Source organism: Castor canadensis, chromosome 3 (assembly GCF_047511655.1).
Source record: "Castor canadensis chromosome 3, mCasCan1.hap1v2, whole genome shotgun sequence".
Classification (NCBI taxonomy): Eukaryota; Metazoa; Chordata; class Mammalia; order Rodentia; family Castoridae; genus Castor; species Castor canadensis.
This window is the reverse complement of record NC_133388.1, coordinates 36,302,135-36,318,108: the sequence shown is the minus strand read 5'-3', so window position 1 is coordinate 36,318,108 and position 15,974 is coordinate 36,302,135. Positions and strand designations below refer to the sequence as shown.

General features: G+C 41.8%; 1 protein-coding gene across 6 annotated transcripts in view; it reads right to left on the bottom strand.

The window, feature by feature from the left end:
- The window catches only part of Slc8a3 (solute carrier family 8 member A3), a 139,192-nt gene that overhangs the window by 111,124 nt on the left and 12,094 nt on the right, over positions 1 to 15,974 (bottom strand). For all 6 annotated transcript variants that reach the window (XM_074067677.1, XM_074067679.1, XM_074067676.1 and 3 more), the window contains exon 2: positions 7,001 to 8,844. In XM_074067677.1, the coding sequence (XP_073923778.1) occupies positions 7,001 to 8,784 (1,784 nt within the window). In that variant the 5' untranslated portion in view covers positions 8,785 to 8,844. The remainder of the gene's footprint in view (positions 1 to 7,000; positions 8,845 to 15,974) is intronic.

Genomic DNA, 15,974 nt, shown 5'->3' with positions numbered 1-15,974 from the left:
TTCCATTCAGTTATGTAGATTAGCTGGGATGGGGTGGGGTGGGAGGAAGAGGTACTTGACAAACAACTGGGCAAACAACATATCTGGCAAGTGGCTTTTGACATGGTCAAATTGAATAAACAATCAAATTCCTTCTCTTAGAAATTTGAGCTAGACATGATAAAAGTGAGAGCACACAAGGGAGGGGTGAGGATAGGTAAGACACCTAAAAAATTAGCTAGCATTTGTTGCCCTCAACGCAGAGAAACTAAAGCAGATACCTTAAAAGCAACTGAGGCCAATAGGAAAAGGGGAACAGGTACTAGAGAAAAGGTTAGTTCAAGAAGAATTAACCTAGAAGGTAACACCCACGCACAGGAAATCAATGTGAGTCAATGCCCTGTATAGCTATCCTTATCTCAACCAGCAAAAACCCTTGTTCCTTCCTATTATTGCTTATACTCTCTCTACAACAAAATTAGAAATAAGGGCAAAATAGTTTCTGCTGGGTATTGAGGGGGTGGGAGGGAGAGGGAGGGGGCGGAGTGGGTGGTAAGGGAGGGGGTGGGGGCGGGGGGAGAAATGACCCAAGCCTTGTATGCACATATGAATAATAAAAAAAAAAAGAAATTTGAGCTAGAATACTAGTGAGCCTATCAGAGTAAAGAGGCTGAACCATATATGAAGAGAGTATGTTAGTCTGTAAGGTATCACTGCAAGCTATAAGTAATAAAGAAGACCATGGAGAGAAGTAAATATGCCAGGAGACTATGTGGCCCAGGAGGGAGCATATCAGAAAGAGAAGGCAATCCTAAGAGTTGTCTGATGGCTTTCTGACACTCATTCCAGTCTCTGCTGGATCCTTGTGATTAAATCTTCCTGTCCCCACATAGAGTCAGGCAAATGTTTTATGGTGAAGGAAAGGAGAGCACCATCATGAGTGGTTTGTTTCCTGGGAGAGATCCATCTTGGTGGTACCTTGGAGCTAGTTCTTGCTGTCTAAATGACAGGCTTCCTTGAAGGATACTTTCCTAGCTCCTTTTTGCTCACTCAAAGAACTCATAGATCAGAGGGGACAGAAGGCAACTTAAGTAGAGATGCCAACAGTGAGAAGGAAGGGAATATTGGGAACTGGATCAGATTAGGAGAGTAGAGTGGCTAAAGGCATTGAGTGGGAAGGTGCTGAGTGCAAGGAGGACTAGGAACCACAACAGAAGCTCTACAGCACCTGGCATGTGCACAGTGGAGGAACAAAGGCTGACGTGGACAATGTTTAGAAGAGCAAGCAAGTGCAAGAAAATAGCCTAAAAACAGAAAGTGGGTATCACCAGGAAGAAAGTGAAAAAAAAAATGACGATGTGCAGCCAGGGCCATGGCTAGTGGTAGAGTGTCCCTTGCACCACCACAACCCAGAAGGAGGTTGAAGATGGTAGTAGGATCTGTGAAGGTCACGTGGAATACATGAGGAGAAATTTAAAAGGTTTACAAATCAAGACTAAAAGATCTGGGGAAAATGGAGTACTAGGGAGAGAAGGCAGTAGTAGTCATTCATAATCAATTCTGCAACCCTATTCTGCCATATTTGGAAGTTATTATTCAAGTGCCACTTATTTTGAAAGTACCAACCCACTACAGAGTGTTGTCTGGCTCACAAATAAGTGGTTCTTCAGGAACCCATTGAATGACAACCGAGTGGTACTCAGGCAGGGACAGGTTAGCCAAACCGTGCCCATGCACACTGGCCCTTAGTTAAAGAGGGTAAAGACAATGGCGCCAAATCAATGGCTGAATATACGGATATCTGATGATCAGTAAGTTTGCAGAAAAAAACCCCAAATTTTTCTATAATAAGCTATTTCCACTTTCAATTTTAAATTATTTTCTATTTATGGGTCACTTCTTACTTGTGTCTAGTTGGTGGTTGGGGTGAGAATAGAATTCCTATGAATGATAACTGTCATGCCACCTGAGACTAAGTATCTAGTGCTTTCTTTCATATTATTTAGCAAAATCTTCAAGCATGTGTTTCTTTCAAAATGTCTCTAGGAGGCACAGAATTTGCATATGGGGACCTTGATCTATTTGTAGTTCAAGCAGTTCTCTCTCTTTAACTATCAGTTATAGTCTGCCAGCTTTATGACAAGACTTCAGACTGGATTCTGGAAACATAGCTTCGTTTCTCTTTTAAAAAACAAGGAGTCTTTATTCCCATTTACTGCATGGAGACAGGAAATGCTTCTCCCTTTTCCCCATTTCTCCCCACTTTTATCCTGTTGTACTATATTCCTTTCCTAATAAACTTCACTATAATTTTCACTACTAAAAAAGCAATAATAATGAGAAAATATCTTGAATAAGTTGATGACCACAGCTCGGTTACTTTCCCCATGGTGTTGATGGGGCCATAGGCAAGGAAGGAGAGGAATGAGAGCTCATGTCCCATCCAAATACATTCAGGAAGTTGATGGAAGGCTGGACTGCCCGGAAGAGCCCTCCTCACTTTCCCACCTTGTTTTGTTCCCATATCTCTTACCTTCATCTTGTAAGTGAATGAGGAAACTTTGACCTTAAGAGCCAGAAGAATCCAGAGAAAGTAAGACTTTAAAAAAACTCTCTGGGTTCATTGTCTCCCTTCCTAAACAGGCTCAAGGTGAATCAAGATATTAAAACTAGTGTATAGTAATTACTCTTAGTTAAGACATTAGGCACATAATACACCTCTATTTGTACTTCTAGAGTATCTTTTACCCAAGAACTGCCATATTCTTCCTAAATTTAACATTTTACCAGTGAGTAAAAATAAAACAAAGAAATCCAAACCAGAAAGGCAGAGGCATTAAATCTGTATTCTCAAATCCTTCCCAAGCCTAACTTTCTGTCATATCTAGGTACGTGATATTGGACAAGTCACTTTCCCTCTCTGAATCTGAGCTTCATAATTGATAAGATGGGCAGTCAGATACCTTCAAGCTTTAACATTTGTATTTGGTTGGGACACATGCGGCACAGCCACTATTCTGTTCTTTGAAGGAGGACTGTGCTATTTAATTATGGTAGATCCTGGCATTTGCATTTTTGACATCTGTGGCTGAGTATTCCCAGAGACCCCAAAGGTCCATGGGCTGCAATAATCTGTTATTTTGCAGAGGCGTGCTGTGAGCCTGGGATCTAGGAGCCAGTCATTTGTTTAATGAGTGAAATTAGCATGCAGGCTAAACTCATATCTCTGTTAGGTTTTGTTACTGTATGCTGTAATCTCACAGCCGATAATTCTCATGAAGGACTGTAGTGATAGTCACAAAAGTGGGAATTCTTCTAAATTATGAAGATGTCAATAGTATCCCTTGCAAATGTCAAGGATTTATTGTAATATGGATGTAAGTTAATCATGCACCAACCCCACTCCACCCCTATCACAACTACATCTTTAATGAAGGTTACTTTAGACATGTCAGTAGAGTCATGTATATAGTAGGGAGCTCTCATTCCTCTTTTAATGAATCTATCTCAACCATACCCTTCTCCCACATGTCGGGATTTGTTTGTATACCTTGATCCTCTTCTCCTGAGAGTAGGATCCTTGATAGATAAAATGCCAGCTTGTCTTATCCCCTATGCCTAGAAATGTATGTAATACATAGCAAATATTTAACAAATGTTTGTTGAGTGACTGAGCACCTTCTGTGAGAAAGCACTGTGCTAAAGGTACATTTTTTCATATTTGTATATACTACGTATCACTCATTTGCAGATAGATATATACTATTGCTTCTGTCATTCCAAAAAACTGGAATTCATACAAGTGAAGTTAAACAGATGGCGAGTTATGGATTCACGGCTATTTGTCAGCTTCCAAAGTCTATACCTTTCATCTGACCATGCTCCTAAAGACACCATCGAGAAATAGAGCATAAAACCAAGCAAGTGAATGCATGTGTCCAGTATCGTTGGTAAACCATATTCCTTTCTATAACTTGGTTATATTTAGAGGGCTACAGTCAAAGCAAAAAGTTACAATATTGCTAGGCTTGGTGGGCAAATAAAGCTTCACAAAGAAAGAGGGATTAGAAAGAGAGATTGTTCCAAGTATTACACAGCTTCTGTCCAAGTGCCCTGAAGGTTTCAATTGCAGTTCCCAGATTGGGGTATTGCAATTAGCAGGGACTCAGTAGAGCTGGGTTCTTTCTAACTTGGAGTTGAAAGGTATAACTGGAAAGCAAGCACTCATGGTTCAATTATCAAGTCATTTGAAAAGGTGCTTTCTTTTCTGGGTATCATGGTTTGGGTAAGAACTTTATACCCTTTCTACTCTTAAGTTGGTACCTGAATCTTGTTATATAAGTGCAGAATCTCAAATTCCCCCTAAACCTTCTGAGTTATAAGCTGGACATTAGTCCAGTAAGATTCTCCTAGTGATTGATAAGCACATTAACATTTAAGAAGCACTACTCTAGAACATATTCTAAAGTCCTTTCAGGCTGTAATATTTCACGAGTTTAGGTGAGGACTCTTCATGGTGACCAAAAGAACTATCATGCTCATTAATTAGGGTCACAAAGAGATCTAAGTAACCTGATCACCTTAACAGTATCTTCTGAGAATATTGTTAAATCATCAATATTACTATTAAGGCCTTATTTACTGAGTACATGCCATGTACAGGTAACACTACACACATACTATTCACATTTTATTAATGGGGAAATGATCTCATAGTTTTACAAGGTTTCTTCAAACCATATGGTTAAGTCAGTAGTTCAGCTAAAATTCTAACCCAGAGTAATTAGAACCCATGGATCTTCCACTATATAATTCTGCCTTTAGTTGTAAATTTACAGTTTAAAATCTCATAGGTAAAGCTGTCATGTGAGGATAGACCAGCATGTTTTGGGTTCAGTTTTTTGCAATAAAGAAGACCAAAAGGATCAACCATACTGAAGTCAAAAAACAATGCAAAGGAATAGATGGAAACACTTGTTTGTTCATCAAACCCTAGATTATCTGAATAAGAATCTCAAAATTCCGGAGGCTAGCATACTTTTGGAGCAAATATCACCCAGAAGTAATAATTCACAGGTTCATTCACACCAAGATATTAAACAAACAAAACACAAATGAGTTTGAGGAAGCTTTAGTCATATTCAAAGATTCTACATGCATAATTGATTAATAATAGAATGAAGAAACTGAGATCCAAGTCTCTGATCTCCCAAACATTACCCTTCCATGCCATTGATAGATAGGTACTGAATCAGAGGAATCATGTCTATTGAATTATGTCAAACTTTGTGGTTTTGATGTCATTTAATGCCTGGTAATAAACTCCCACACACACCAACGTTGCCATAAATGTGTGAAATTTCATGAAGTTCATCTTCCCAAATGAGGGACTGGCCATCATTTGTATGTATGAACACTCTCCTCAGAGTATATATAAATGGATAGCATTCTCTGGAAGGCACAGGTTTTTACTTACACTAACAAATGATTATCCTTCCCAGCAAAAATGACTAAACAGAGCTTTAATAAATCAATTTGTCAACGGCTATTCCACTTCAGGAGACAATATCCCCCGTTCAGTTTTTGGCTAGTGCAAATCTGACTTACACTGAGGACCTGCATCCATGGTTCAGAAAATCTTAGAGCTGGAAGGAACTGCAAAAAGATCTGACCCTGCTTCCAGGCAAAAAAAAAGTATTGCTATTCCCACTTTGCATATGAGAGATTTTAGTTCCAGAGATACCAAATGACTTGCACAAAGTCACATTATTAGGAAGGGATTGAGTAAGGACCCAACCTTTTTTGAACTCTGTACCATGGCTGGATCTGAGAAGAAGCACTTCTACAACACCTCACTCATGGGACTGTGGTTTCATTTCCTATTAAAAGTAAAATCAGCAGGTTCTTGGAGCAGTTTGACACCCCCTCTTTTATTCTTTATAGCATGTCCTGCTACTGCTATTTGCTCATGGAGAGAAGCAGGAAGTCAGTTCCCCTTTCTTACATCCATTCTTCTAGGCCACCCTGGAAATTCTACTCTGTGACAAGATGAAAATTCTGGGGCAAGCATTTCTGCTTTCTTTTTTTCAAAGCCACTTATCTGAGAAAAGGACAGAATGCCCAGTTTACAAGAAGGTTCAATGGGGAGAGGCAACAGAGGTGATAGAAGTACAATATCTACAGGTTCTGAAGGAATGAGGTCATAACCAAAGAAGACTTCAGGTGAGTCCTTGTCTGTAAAAACAGATGACTTCATGGAAGATGTACTTTCTCCCACCATTCCTAATTGGCTTCTCTTTCACTACATAGCCAGATTTTGGAACTTAGAACTGAGACTACAGACAGGAGACTATGACTCTGTGAACCGCCAGCACCCAACCATACTGACTCGTCTCACCTAGGCTGGGCAAGCCTTGCTCCATAAAATAGCCTATAGAAATTCAAGGAGACTGCCAAGTTTCAATCAATTTTTCAATTTCCAAATTGAAAGAGAAGTGCCTGAAATCTGCCTATGCAATACAGCTGCAATATGGTATCAGGCAGAAAGCCAATACCACTTGTTTTCTTGGGAATATTTTGATTGGGCTATTGGTGTTCCAGAATGGTAAGGGTCAGCTTCAAAGCTAACAGTCCTTGATATGTAAGAGGGAGGAAGGAGAAGCCCAACTAGTGTCCTAGCTCTTACTTGGTCACAAGAATTCTCCAAAGTTTGATATTACAAAACTTTTGTCATCCAATGCCTCTAACCAGCCAGCCATCATTTTGAGTTTCAATGGAAAAAACATTCTGTATCCTTAGACCCTGTCACAGGACTCCTTGCCCAGAGACTTAAAGTGAGAAACTGAAGGAGACTTTGGAAACAGGACCTGTCCAGTAGTGTCTGCTGATCCTGCATACCTGTGATGAAACCAAAGTTTGACATTAACACAGTCATAAGGAAGAGCTGTAAAAGATAGTGTAGGACACAGAGAGGCAGCATGGTATAAGGTGGAGAGGGCTAGAATACAGAAAGGTTACTTACACTGTTTCATCATTCTTGAATTCCAGCTCCCCATATGTGTCTTCAAAGTCCTCACCACCACCCTTGGCTGTCCCTTCTACTGTCCTAAAGGGGATGATGACTGTGCCTCGGGCACCAGATGTCCGCAGAACCTTGACCTCCATAATACCAATACTTTCACTGACATGAATGGTATCACATTCAAAAGTGAAGATGCCTGCATGGTCATCATCTAAGATAGTCACTGTGGCCACACAAGGGGAGGCTAGGACAGCCCGAGGCAAGGAAACACTGTTGAGTATTGTTGGAGGCATCCCCTCCTCTGGCTGCTCCTCTTCTATGCGGACATTACTCAGCCTCACAAAGAAGTGTTCATCTTCCTCAAAAATGTCATCATCAATGATGCCCACAGAGAACTCCTTCTGAGTCTCTCCTGGTTTCAGAACCACAGTGCCTTCTGTGAACTCATAGTCAGCCCCTGCGTTGGCAGAACCGTCCTCTGTTTTGTAGTCCACATACATGGTCTTGGACATGTCTCCACCTTTCCTCACCACTGTCAGGAGTACAGCCCCACAGTTCTCCAGACACTGGTAAGAACATGGGTCAAAGAAGACCTTGGAGATAAAGTCCTCAGGCTCATCAGTGTGTACCTCACTCATACTGGAGGTCTTCTTGGCTTGTTCTGCTGCATGTTTCTTCAAGATATTACCTGCACCAGTCATCATACGGGTGGCTTGGATCCGGTAAAAGGCGCGGCTCTTCTGTTGGTGGGAAAGAGCATAGTAATTGGCCATCTCCACCAGCTGATCTAGGTCCTTCTCTGGGTGTTTTTGTTTCAGGTCCTTGAGGATCCGGATCATCTCCCTGCGAGACTCATCCACTTCCTTCCCTTCCAGAGGCACAAGGTTCCCATCGAGGAAGTGGGAATTCATCATTTTCCCATCCATTTCAATACCCTTAGGGTGGTCACCCTCTGTCTCTATGATAATTCCCCGGTGTTTATCTGTACGGTACTTTTTGTGCATGTATTTGTAGAAGAGCAGTCGTTTGTCTGCCAGCCAGGCCAGAAGGACACACACTGGAAAGAAGAAGAGAGTGAGGAGGCCTTCCCAAACCTGGACCACACCAGGAGAGAAGACTGCCAGGATCATATAGAGCCAGATGTAGGCAAAGATACTCCAAGCAGCAGTGACGAAGAAGACTCGTAGGTGCTTGATCTTTCGAGTCTCTCCATCAGGGATCACATAGACGCAGATACCAATGATGATGAACATGTTGAAGGCTGCACTGCCTACAATGGTAGAAGGTCCCAGGTCACCGGCAATGAACCCATGTCCACACACCTCAATTAACGAGAGGAGAATCTCTGGAGCAGAGGAGCCCAAGGCCATCAGGGTCAGGTTGGAGACAGTTTCATTCCAGACCCGAATTGTAGTTGTGCTGGTCTCTCCATTGGGCTTTTTGATAGTCACTTCTCTCTCTTGAGAGGTGATGACTTCAATAGATGCCATAAAGCGGTCAGCAATGATGGATACCCCAAGGAACATGTATATCAGGGCCACAAAATAAACAATGACCCTGGCAATCTTGTCACCAAGGGAAGGGTTTTCTGGATACCAGATTGGTAGGATGACACCCTCCTTGCAGTCCGATGAACCTGAACAGGACTCATTGCTTGGCCCTGTGCTGGACACATCTCCTGAGCCTCCAGCCTCTGCCCGAAGACCATTCAGGAAGAGCACAAAAGTAACCAGCCCAAAATGGAGGAAGGCAGAGGTGAGAGGCTGCAACCTTAACCACGCCATACACGAGACTTAGACGCTATCTTCCACCACAGCCAATGGTCCTCTTGACAGGCCTGAGACCTAGAAAAGATTAGAGAGGCAGGAAAAGGCATGAGGAAAAGGGGACCAGCGAATGTTAGGTTCCTACCAACACAAACGGATGCTTCACCATATTGCACTGACATATGGGGCTGTCTCTCACTTGGAAAAATAGATGTCAATGGGAGTCACAAATAGCTGTTCTGTACTCGAAACCATCTGGTGGAGACTCAGTTGAAGAGTGACTTGAAATAGCTGAGAATATTGGTGATGGGAACCCAAATGAAACCTTTCTACTGTCTTCTAGCCCCATTGTTCCCTAGAATCAGGTACATAGAACTTGAATCTTGGTCCCCACTTACACTGTTTCTGTTGTCTTCAGCCTTCCCTGCCCTGTTGTCATTATACTCAAGAATTCTGTGTAACATAGGTTTGCAAGAGCACATACTGAATTAAACTTATTGTGGACTAATCCCTTATAATAGAATTCCCTGCTCTGTGTATAATTGAGCCCTTTTGGGATAAAAATACCTTCCCTAAATGCAAAACTTCTGGAGGCAAGCTACAATTTTGAGATTTCTCATGAAACCAAGTGAGTTGATTCATAGTAAATGTTGTCTGTACAGTGGCTAAACTGAGGGCCTGTGTGATGTGCTCAAAACCCAGTCTACATGTGCTCTTAGCCATACAGTAAAATACACTTAGGAACAGACTAGGCAACCAGTTACAACAAGAAGAAGATCAGTCAGTCACTCAAATGCTAAACCCAAATATAGAAAGGGTCAAGAATTTTTAGGAATTATTATTAATAAAACATGAAAATTGCTCTCACAAAATTTATTTTTAACTGAAGACAGATTTTTGTGAAGAAATGGGATTTCATTTGCTGGTCTCAAGTCACTAAAAGGTGAAAAACAGGAAGAAACTCAATTGAAACCATCATAGCCCAGGCACCATTGATCTTCACTTGATGAATCTATTATAGTATCCTCCTTACTGAACTCACAGCTCCAACTCTCCCTAGAGTATAGTCTCAATTCTACTTTCTTCATACACACTAAGCTTAAAAAGAAAAAGAATCCAAGTTTAAGAACATCACTTCCTTACTTGAAGCTCTTTAATGGTTTCCTCCTGCTCTTGATGTAAAGACCAGATTCTTTATGAAGACCTGCAAAGCCTTGCATGAACTCCCTCCTTCTTTCTCTTCCTGTGCCCTCCTTTGTCACTCTCTCTTACTATATTGCAAGTGCTCTTCTTTTCTGCCCTGGGTTACATTAAGATATTGTCTACATCAGGACCTTCTCAAGTGCCATTATTCCTGCCTCAAATGAGTGTTTCTTCTTTAAGTGCCCCTCTTCTAAAATTCTTTTAGTTTTATTCAATGTTGCATACACTTTACTTTTCAATATAAAAAGATAACAAGATGAACAACTTACAATTTTATGTACTGAGGCAAAGTAAAGAGAGAATAATGCTGAATCAAACTTCCAAGCCCAAACATCTGAGTGTCTGAGGCATCCTCACTCTTAACAATGCTTTAAATCTCAGCTTAAGTATCACTTCACCGAAAAAATTTCCCTCACCCTTAAAAATCGTCAACTTCTTTGGTTATGTGCTCTCATTGGACTCCACTTTTCCTTCATGGCATTTAAAAAACATTGAAATTATGCATTCATTTGTAGTATTGGATGATTATTATCTTACTCATCCATTTAAACTGTGAGTGACAAAAGAGCAAGGACGGTGTTTCTTTCATCTACTACGGAATCCTAAGTAGTTAGCAGGTGCTCGTAAAGCTTTTGATATGAATAAATGTGCACATCAAGGAAGGTTCCTGAAACATCAACCTCTTTTAAAACCATTTTGTGATCTACATTGTAGCCATTTTCTTGGGAAAACATAATATAGACCTCATAGACAAATCTTGACTAGATCTTAGTATCTCTGTAGGACCTCTTTAAATTCCCAAAACTCATACTGACAGAGAAGTTCCCTTCAGGACACAGTACATCAGGATGAATACTATAACTGTAAAGGTCTTCCCTCCAAAGAGCTGTGGATTAGCTTGGTTTCATGTTCCCCAGAATGGCATCAGAGTGCTGAGGCCCACATTCCCCATTATTCCAGGTACTAGAGGTCATCATAACAGGGACTCTCCCTTTGACCTCATTCGAAGAAGGAGAGGCCATGAGGAAGACCATGGAAGAGCAAGGTGGTTGAAGATGTTCGGAATCACAAAGGTTGAGAAAGCGCTTGCAATGTGTGATATGCACAGGGACCCTCATGCACAGGTTAGATGCTCATTCACCCTGGAGAAATATGGACAAAGGAGGATGCTGGCTTCTTGCCTTCACCTTTGAAAACACTGATACTTTGTGGATTTTGATAAACCCCATTCAGGAGGCGACAGAAGGTGGGCAAAGTTGGAGCAGCTCCTTAATCAAGAGCCAACATGATGACAGGAGCTGGTAGTCCCAAGGACACAGATCATCCACAAGTGACGGAAGTGAAAAGACGTGGAAGATCATTGTGGTAAAGTTATCCTGATTAACAGGGCACAGATTCCTATTTATCTTACATACCAGGAAAATTGAGGACCACTGTCTTTGTCTTCCCTCAGCCTTGCAGACACATTGTAGTCACAGGCTTTTATGGGGAATATGCTATCATTGGGTCAGAATCAGAGGCTTGCCCTCTGAGAAAACTAAAGCGCTGAAGGAAAGAATGAAAGAAAAGTCAGGAAGGCAGGTGGCTAGTAAATACCCACACCAGTTTTTGGAATTAAAGGTGGAAAATGTTCTCTGAATTCCTAGTTGCTCTTTCCAGTCTTGCCAGAAAATGGTTTCAGGCTGACATATTACAGGGAGAAGAGACAACTCTGACGACCAAGCCAATGGTCATTTTTTTGTATGCCATCTCTTTCTCCTCAGGCCCAGACATAAATTGAAACAGATCCCAATTTCCTGGAGGAATCTCCTTAGCCTTTTAGAGACTCAGGGATACGACTTGACTGGAAACTTCCCCAGGACCACCCCAAATTAAAAAAATATTAACAATAGTAATTAACATAAGCCTAACGCCTACTTTAATTTTCATAACAACAACCTATGAGAGTACTAATATTTTTAATCTCTATTTTTACATTTTGAGAAAGTGAGTTTTATTTAATTCACCTACTCAAAGGATAAGGCAAGGAGTTAGTAGAGCCAAAACTCACACACAGATGAAATTCAATGTATGGTTTTGAGCACTCAATTTTACCAAAATACCCCCCTTTTTTGTCGCACCTCCATGGCCCCAATCAGCTTCCAGGGTGATGTGGACTTAGAAGCATGCGACTATGCCCCTCACTCAACTCCTCAGGAAAGACTAGCTCTTTGATAGAGAGAGGGGTAGAGTCTCCAGGCTTACCAGGGCCATGCTGGCTGCCTGCTGCAGTCTCCCACCTGAATATTCTTTTCATCAGTTGGAGTTTGACAAATATTGACAAAAACCTGTGATTTGCCAGGCCTGGGACTAGAAGCCAGTGGATAAAATGAAAAATGAGACACGGTGTTTGCCCACAAAAGTACAATCGAGCAGGGGTGGAAAGACACAAAAATAGATACTTTTACTATAAAAAAATAGAGGTAAAGGCTGAATGCTGTGGGCACATGAGGAGGGCACTGAGCCAGATCGGGGATTCAGGGAGGCGTTCTGAAGGAGGTGATCCCTGAAATGAGTCTTCAAGCATGAGTGAGCTTTAGCCAAAAAAAAAAAAAAAAAAAGGAAAGTGGGAAGGGCATTGGAGTCAAAGAGAACAGCCCAAGCAAAGATATGGAGACACAAAAATGCCTGCTGTGTGCCTGGGATTACAAGGAATTCCAGGTGAGCAGGGCAGGCAGAAGAAGAGGCTGGACAGCAGGGAAGACTCAATTCATGGCAAGTCTTCTAGGCTAGGCTAAGAAGATGGGATTTTATCCTAAGGACAGTGAAAAGCCAATGATGGGATTTTAAACAGGAGAATGACATGGTCTGATTTGTATTTCAGAAAAACCAATTTTGCTAAAGGTTTATGATGGTTGTAAGGAGGACAAGACTGGAGCAGGAAGATCATTTAGAAATCTATTGTGAACAGAACAGATGTAGATAAGAAGGGCTTAGGGTAGATTCTGCATAGGACAACCCTCTGTCCCCCTGTCACATTCCTCTCCCTCAGCCAAACTGATGCCCCGGCTCAGCCCACGACCTCTTGTCTCCTTCCTGGATTATTTTCCTAACACCCCCAGGGCCATCTGCAAGGTGTCTGTGTCCTCAGTGGTGGCTCCTGACATCTTTTAATATCACTGGCAAATTTAATTAAAGTCACTGTTCCTCTGCTCTTCCAGATCATTAATAAAACAATGCCACCAGGCCAGACTCAGAAATTCTCCCTCCTGCTACACCCTCCACTTTCTCCAATGGGAACATCACTTCAGGCTTGTCACCAGCCTCGGTAGAGTCGTCCTGCTCTGCTTCTAAATCTGGACCCCTGCACAGGCGTCACAGTCAATTTACATTAAAGTTTTAGGTGCAGCCAGGCTGCACTGGCTTCCACATGCCAGCCGGGTCCAAGAACACTGCAGTGCCTCCTGAACTTGCTCTGCTTACAGCGGGGAGAATCCATGCAGAATCCATCTCTCCAGAGCAATATGCCTTGAAAAACGCAGGATCGAAACTCTACTTTCTCAAGAGTCGGGAAGATATGAGCTCTGCTGCTTAGGAACTTGGATCCAGGGAAGAAAACATGGTGATTTTAAGTGTTTTTCTTGCATTATTTCCCTGAATCTTCACAGAGAAAGAGACATTATCAGCATCATACCCAATTTACAGAAGGCAAATTAGAAATTGTAACGGTTAAGTAATTTCCCAAGACCAGTTACTAAATAGAAAGCAAAGCATTTGAATTCTGGCAGTCTGTCAGTGGAGCACATGATGCTAACCACTGTGCTGAGGATATACCCTGGGTTGGGGGACCCTTTTGAGCAAGGGTTTAGGGAAAGCAGGGTGAGTCTTACTGGATGCAGAAAACTCTCCCACAAGCCTGGAGACTCTGCACACTCCAAGGCAGCATGAAGCTGTAGTAGAGCCTTAGTTTTGAGAGCAGAAAGCCAGAACTTTCTTTGAAGCTGTGCCTCAATGAACTGCAAGATCTTAGCAAGTCTTTGACCCTCTGAGGACCAAGAGCTGCCTTATTCATAAAACTAAGGTGGGCTTAGACAGTGTCTGTAGTTCATCTCCTCAAAAATGCTTTGATTACAGGAAAGAAAAGATGTGAAGAGGCACATTTAAGTTAGATTGGTACAGGGCAATGTAAGAGCAAGGCATGGAGTTCAGACTCCCAAGGTGAACTCAGAGAATAATAGGGTAGACTAAGGGTGGATGGTAGGATAAGAGGGACCAAGAAAATATCAAGGAGAACATACATTCTGGATTTGTCAAAAGCCTCTTGGATCAAATTCATTTTTTAAATGGCTGCTCTTCCTGGCCCAAAAGACCAAAAATCGTATGTTCTCCCTCATATGTGGACATTAGATCAAGGGCAAACACAACAAGGGGATTGGACTTTGAGCACATGATAAAGGCGAGAGCACACAGGAAGGGGTGAGGACAGGTAAGACACCTAAAAAATTAGCTAGCATTTGTTGCCCTTAACGCAGAGAAACTAAAGCAGATACCTTAAAAGCAACTGAGGCCAATAGGAAAAGGGGAACAGGTACTAGAGAAAAGGTTAGATCAAAAAGAATTAACCTAGAAGGTAACACCCACACACAGGAAATCAATGTGAGTCAATGCCCTGTATAGCTATCCTTATCTCAACCAGCAAAAACCCTTGTCCCTTCCTGTTATTGCTTATACTCTCTCTTCAACAAAATTAGAAATAAGGGCACAATAGTTTCTGCTGGGTATTGAGGGGGTTGGGGGGAGAGGGAGGGGGAGGAGTGGGTGGTAAGGGAGGGGGCAGGGGGGAGAAATGAACCAAGCCTTGTATGCACATATGAAAAATAAAATAAAATAAAATAAAATAAAAAATAAAAATAAAAATAAATAAATGGCTGCTCTTTGCTCATTTGGGGCACATACTGTGCTAGTGATTGAAGATACAGCTATGAATGAGCTATACTTCATCCTCAACCTTCCACAGCTTATCTTCTGATGACAAACAAGTTACTAAAGGAATAATTGATGACATTCATGTCCTGGGAAGTAATTAATACCCTTTTCTTGTCCTGCTCTAAGCACTCAGGTTAGTGGCTCTAGAGCTGCATCAAACCACGTGGAGAATGGCTGCAATGCAGCAAGATTTTGTAACGTGGAGAATCTTACAGGAGTAAGGAAATGATACTTCACTGCTCTTGCTCCTACAAACTCATGCAACTGCCATATTTTGCCACCCTGAAACCCCTCAGACCCTTAATGGCATTTGAACCATAAAATAATGTCACAGATCCCTGCTGACATCCCTCCAGGCACCACAGAAGAGAAAGCCCCTAGACAAACCAGGGTGACAGCAGGCCTCAGTCTCCTCATCTTTATATGAGCCAAGGACTTAAAATAATGGTGACAACAATGATTACACCCAGTCATCAAGTACCTATTCTATGGCCAGGACTTCACTGTGCACTGGGTGCTTTTGTATAGCACATCACAGTGCCACAATGAGGAGAAAGGTATTGTTATCTGTTCTAGTTCTGAGGAGACTAGCACTCAAAGACTGATAATTCACTCTAGGTCCACTAGCTGAGCAAACAGCACAGCTGGGCTCTGAAAGTCAGTATGCTAAATACCAAAATCTGCTTTTAAGCCCCAGGAGATAAAAGGGATGGTAGAATAAGGTAGGAACCCAGGACCTCTGGGATCTCCCTCTGCTAGGAAGCCTTCCCTGAAAATGCCCCCTCCTCTATTTTCCAAATGAGTCATTTACTCCCTTGGGTTCCTCTAACACTTTGATCACCACTAAAGCACTTAATACCCTACACTGGGCGTATCTATTTTCATGTCTATTTCCCATGCTCTTCATGAAAGATTTCAATTCAATTAGTGGTTATACTCACTGAAACTCTTTTGATAGGGCTAAGAGGTTGGACTTAATCTCTGATATCCTTTCTCCTTATAAAATTCTATGATTCAATGATGCCTATAATTTACCAGAT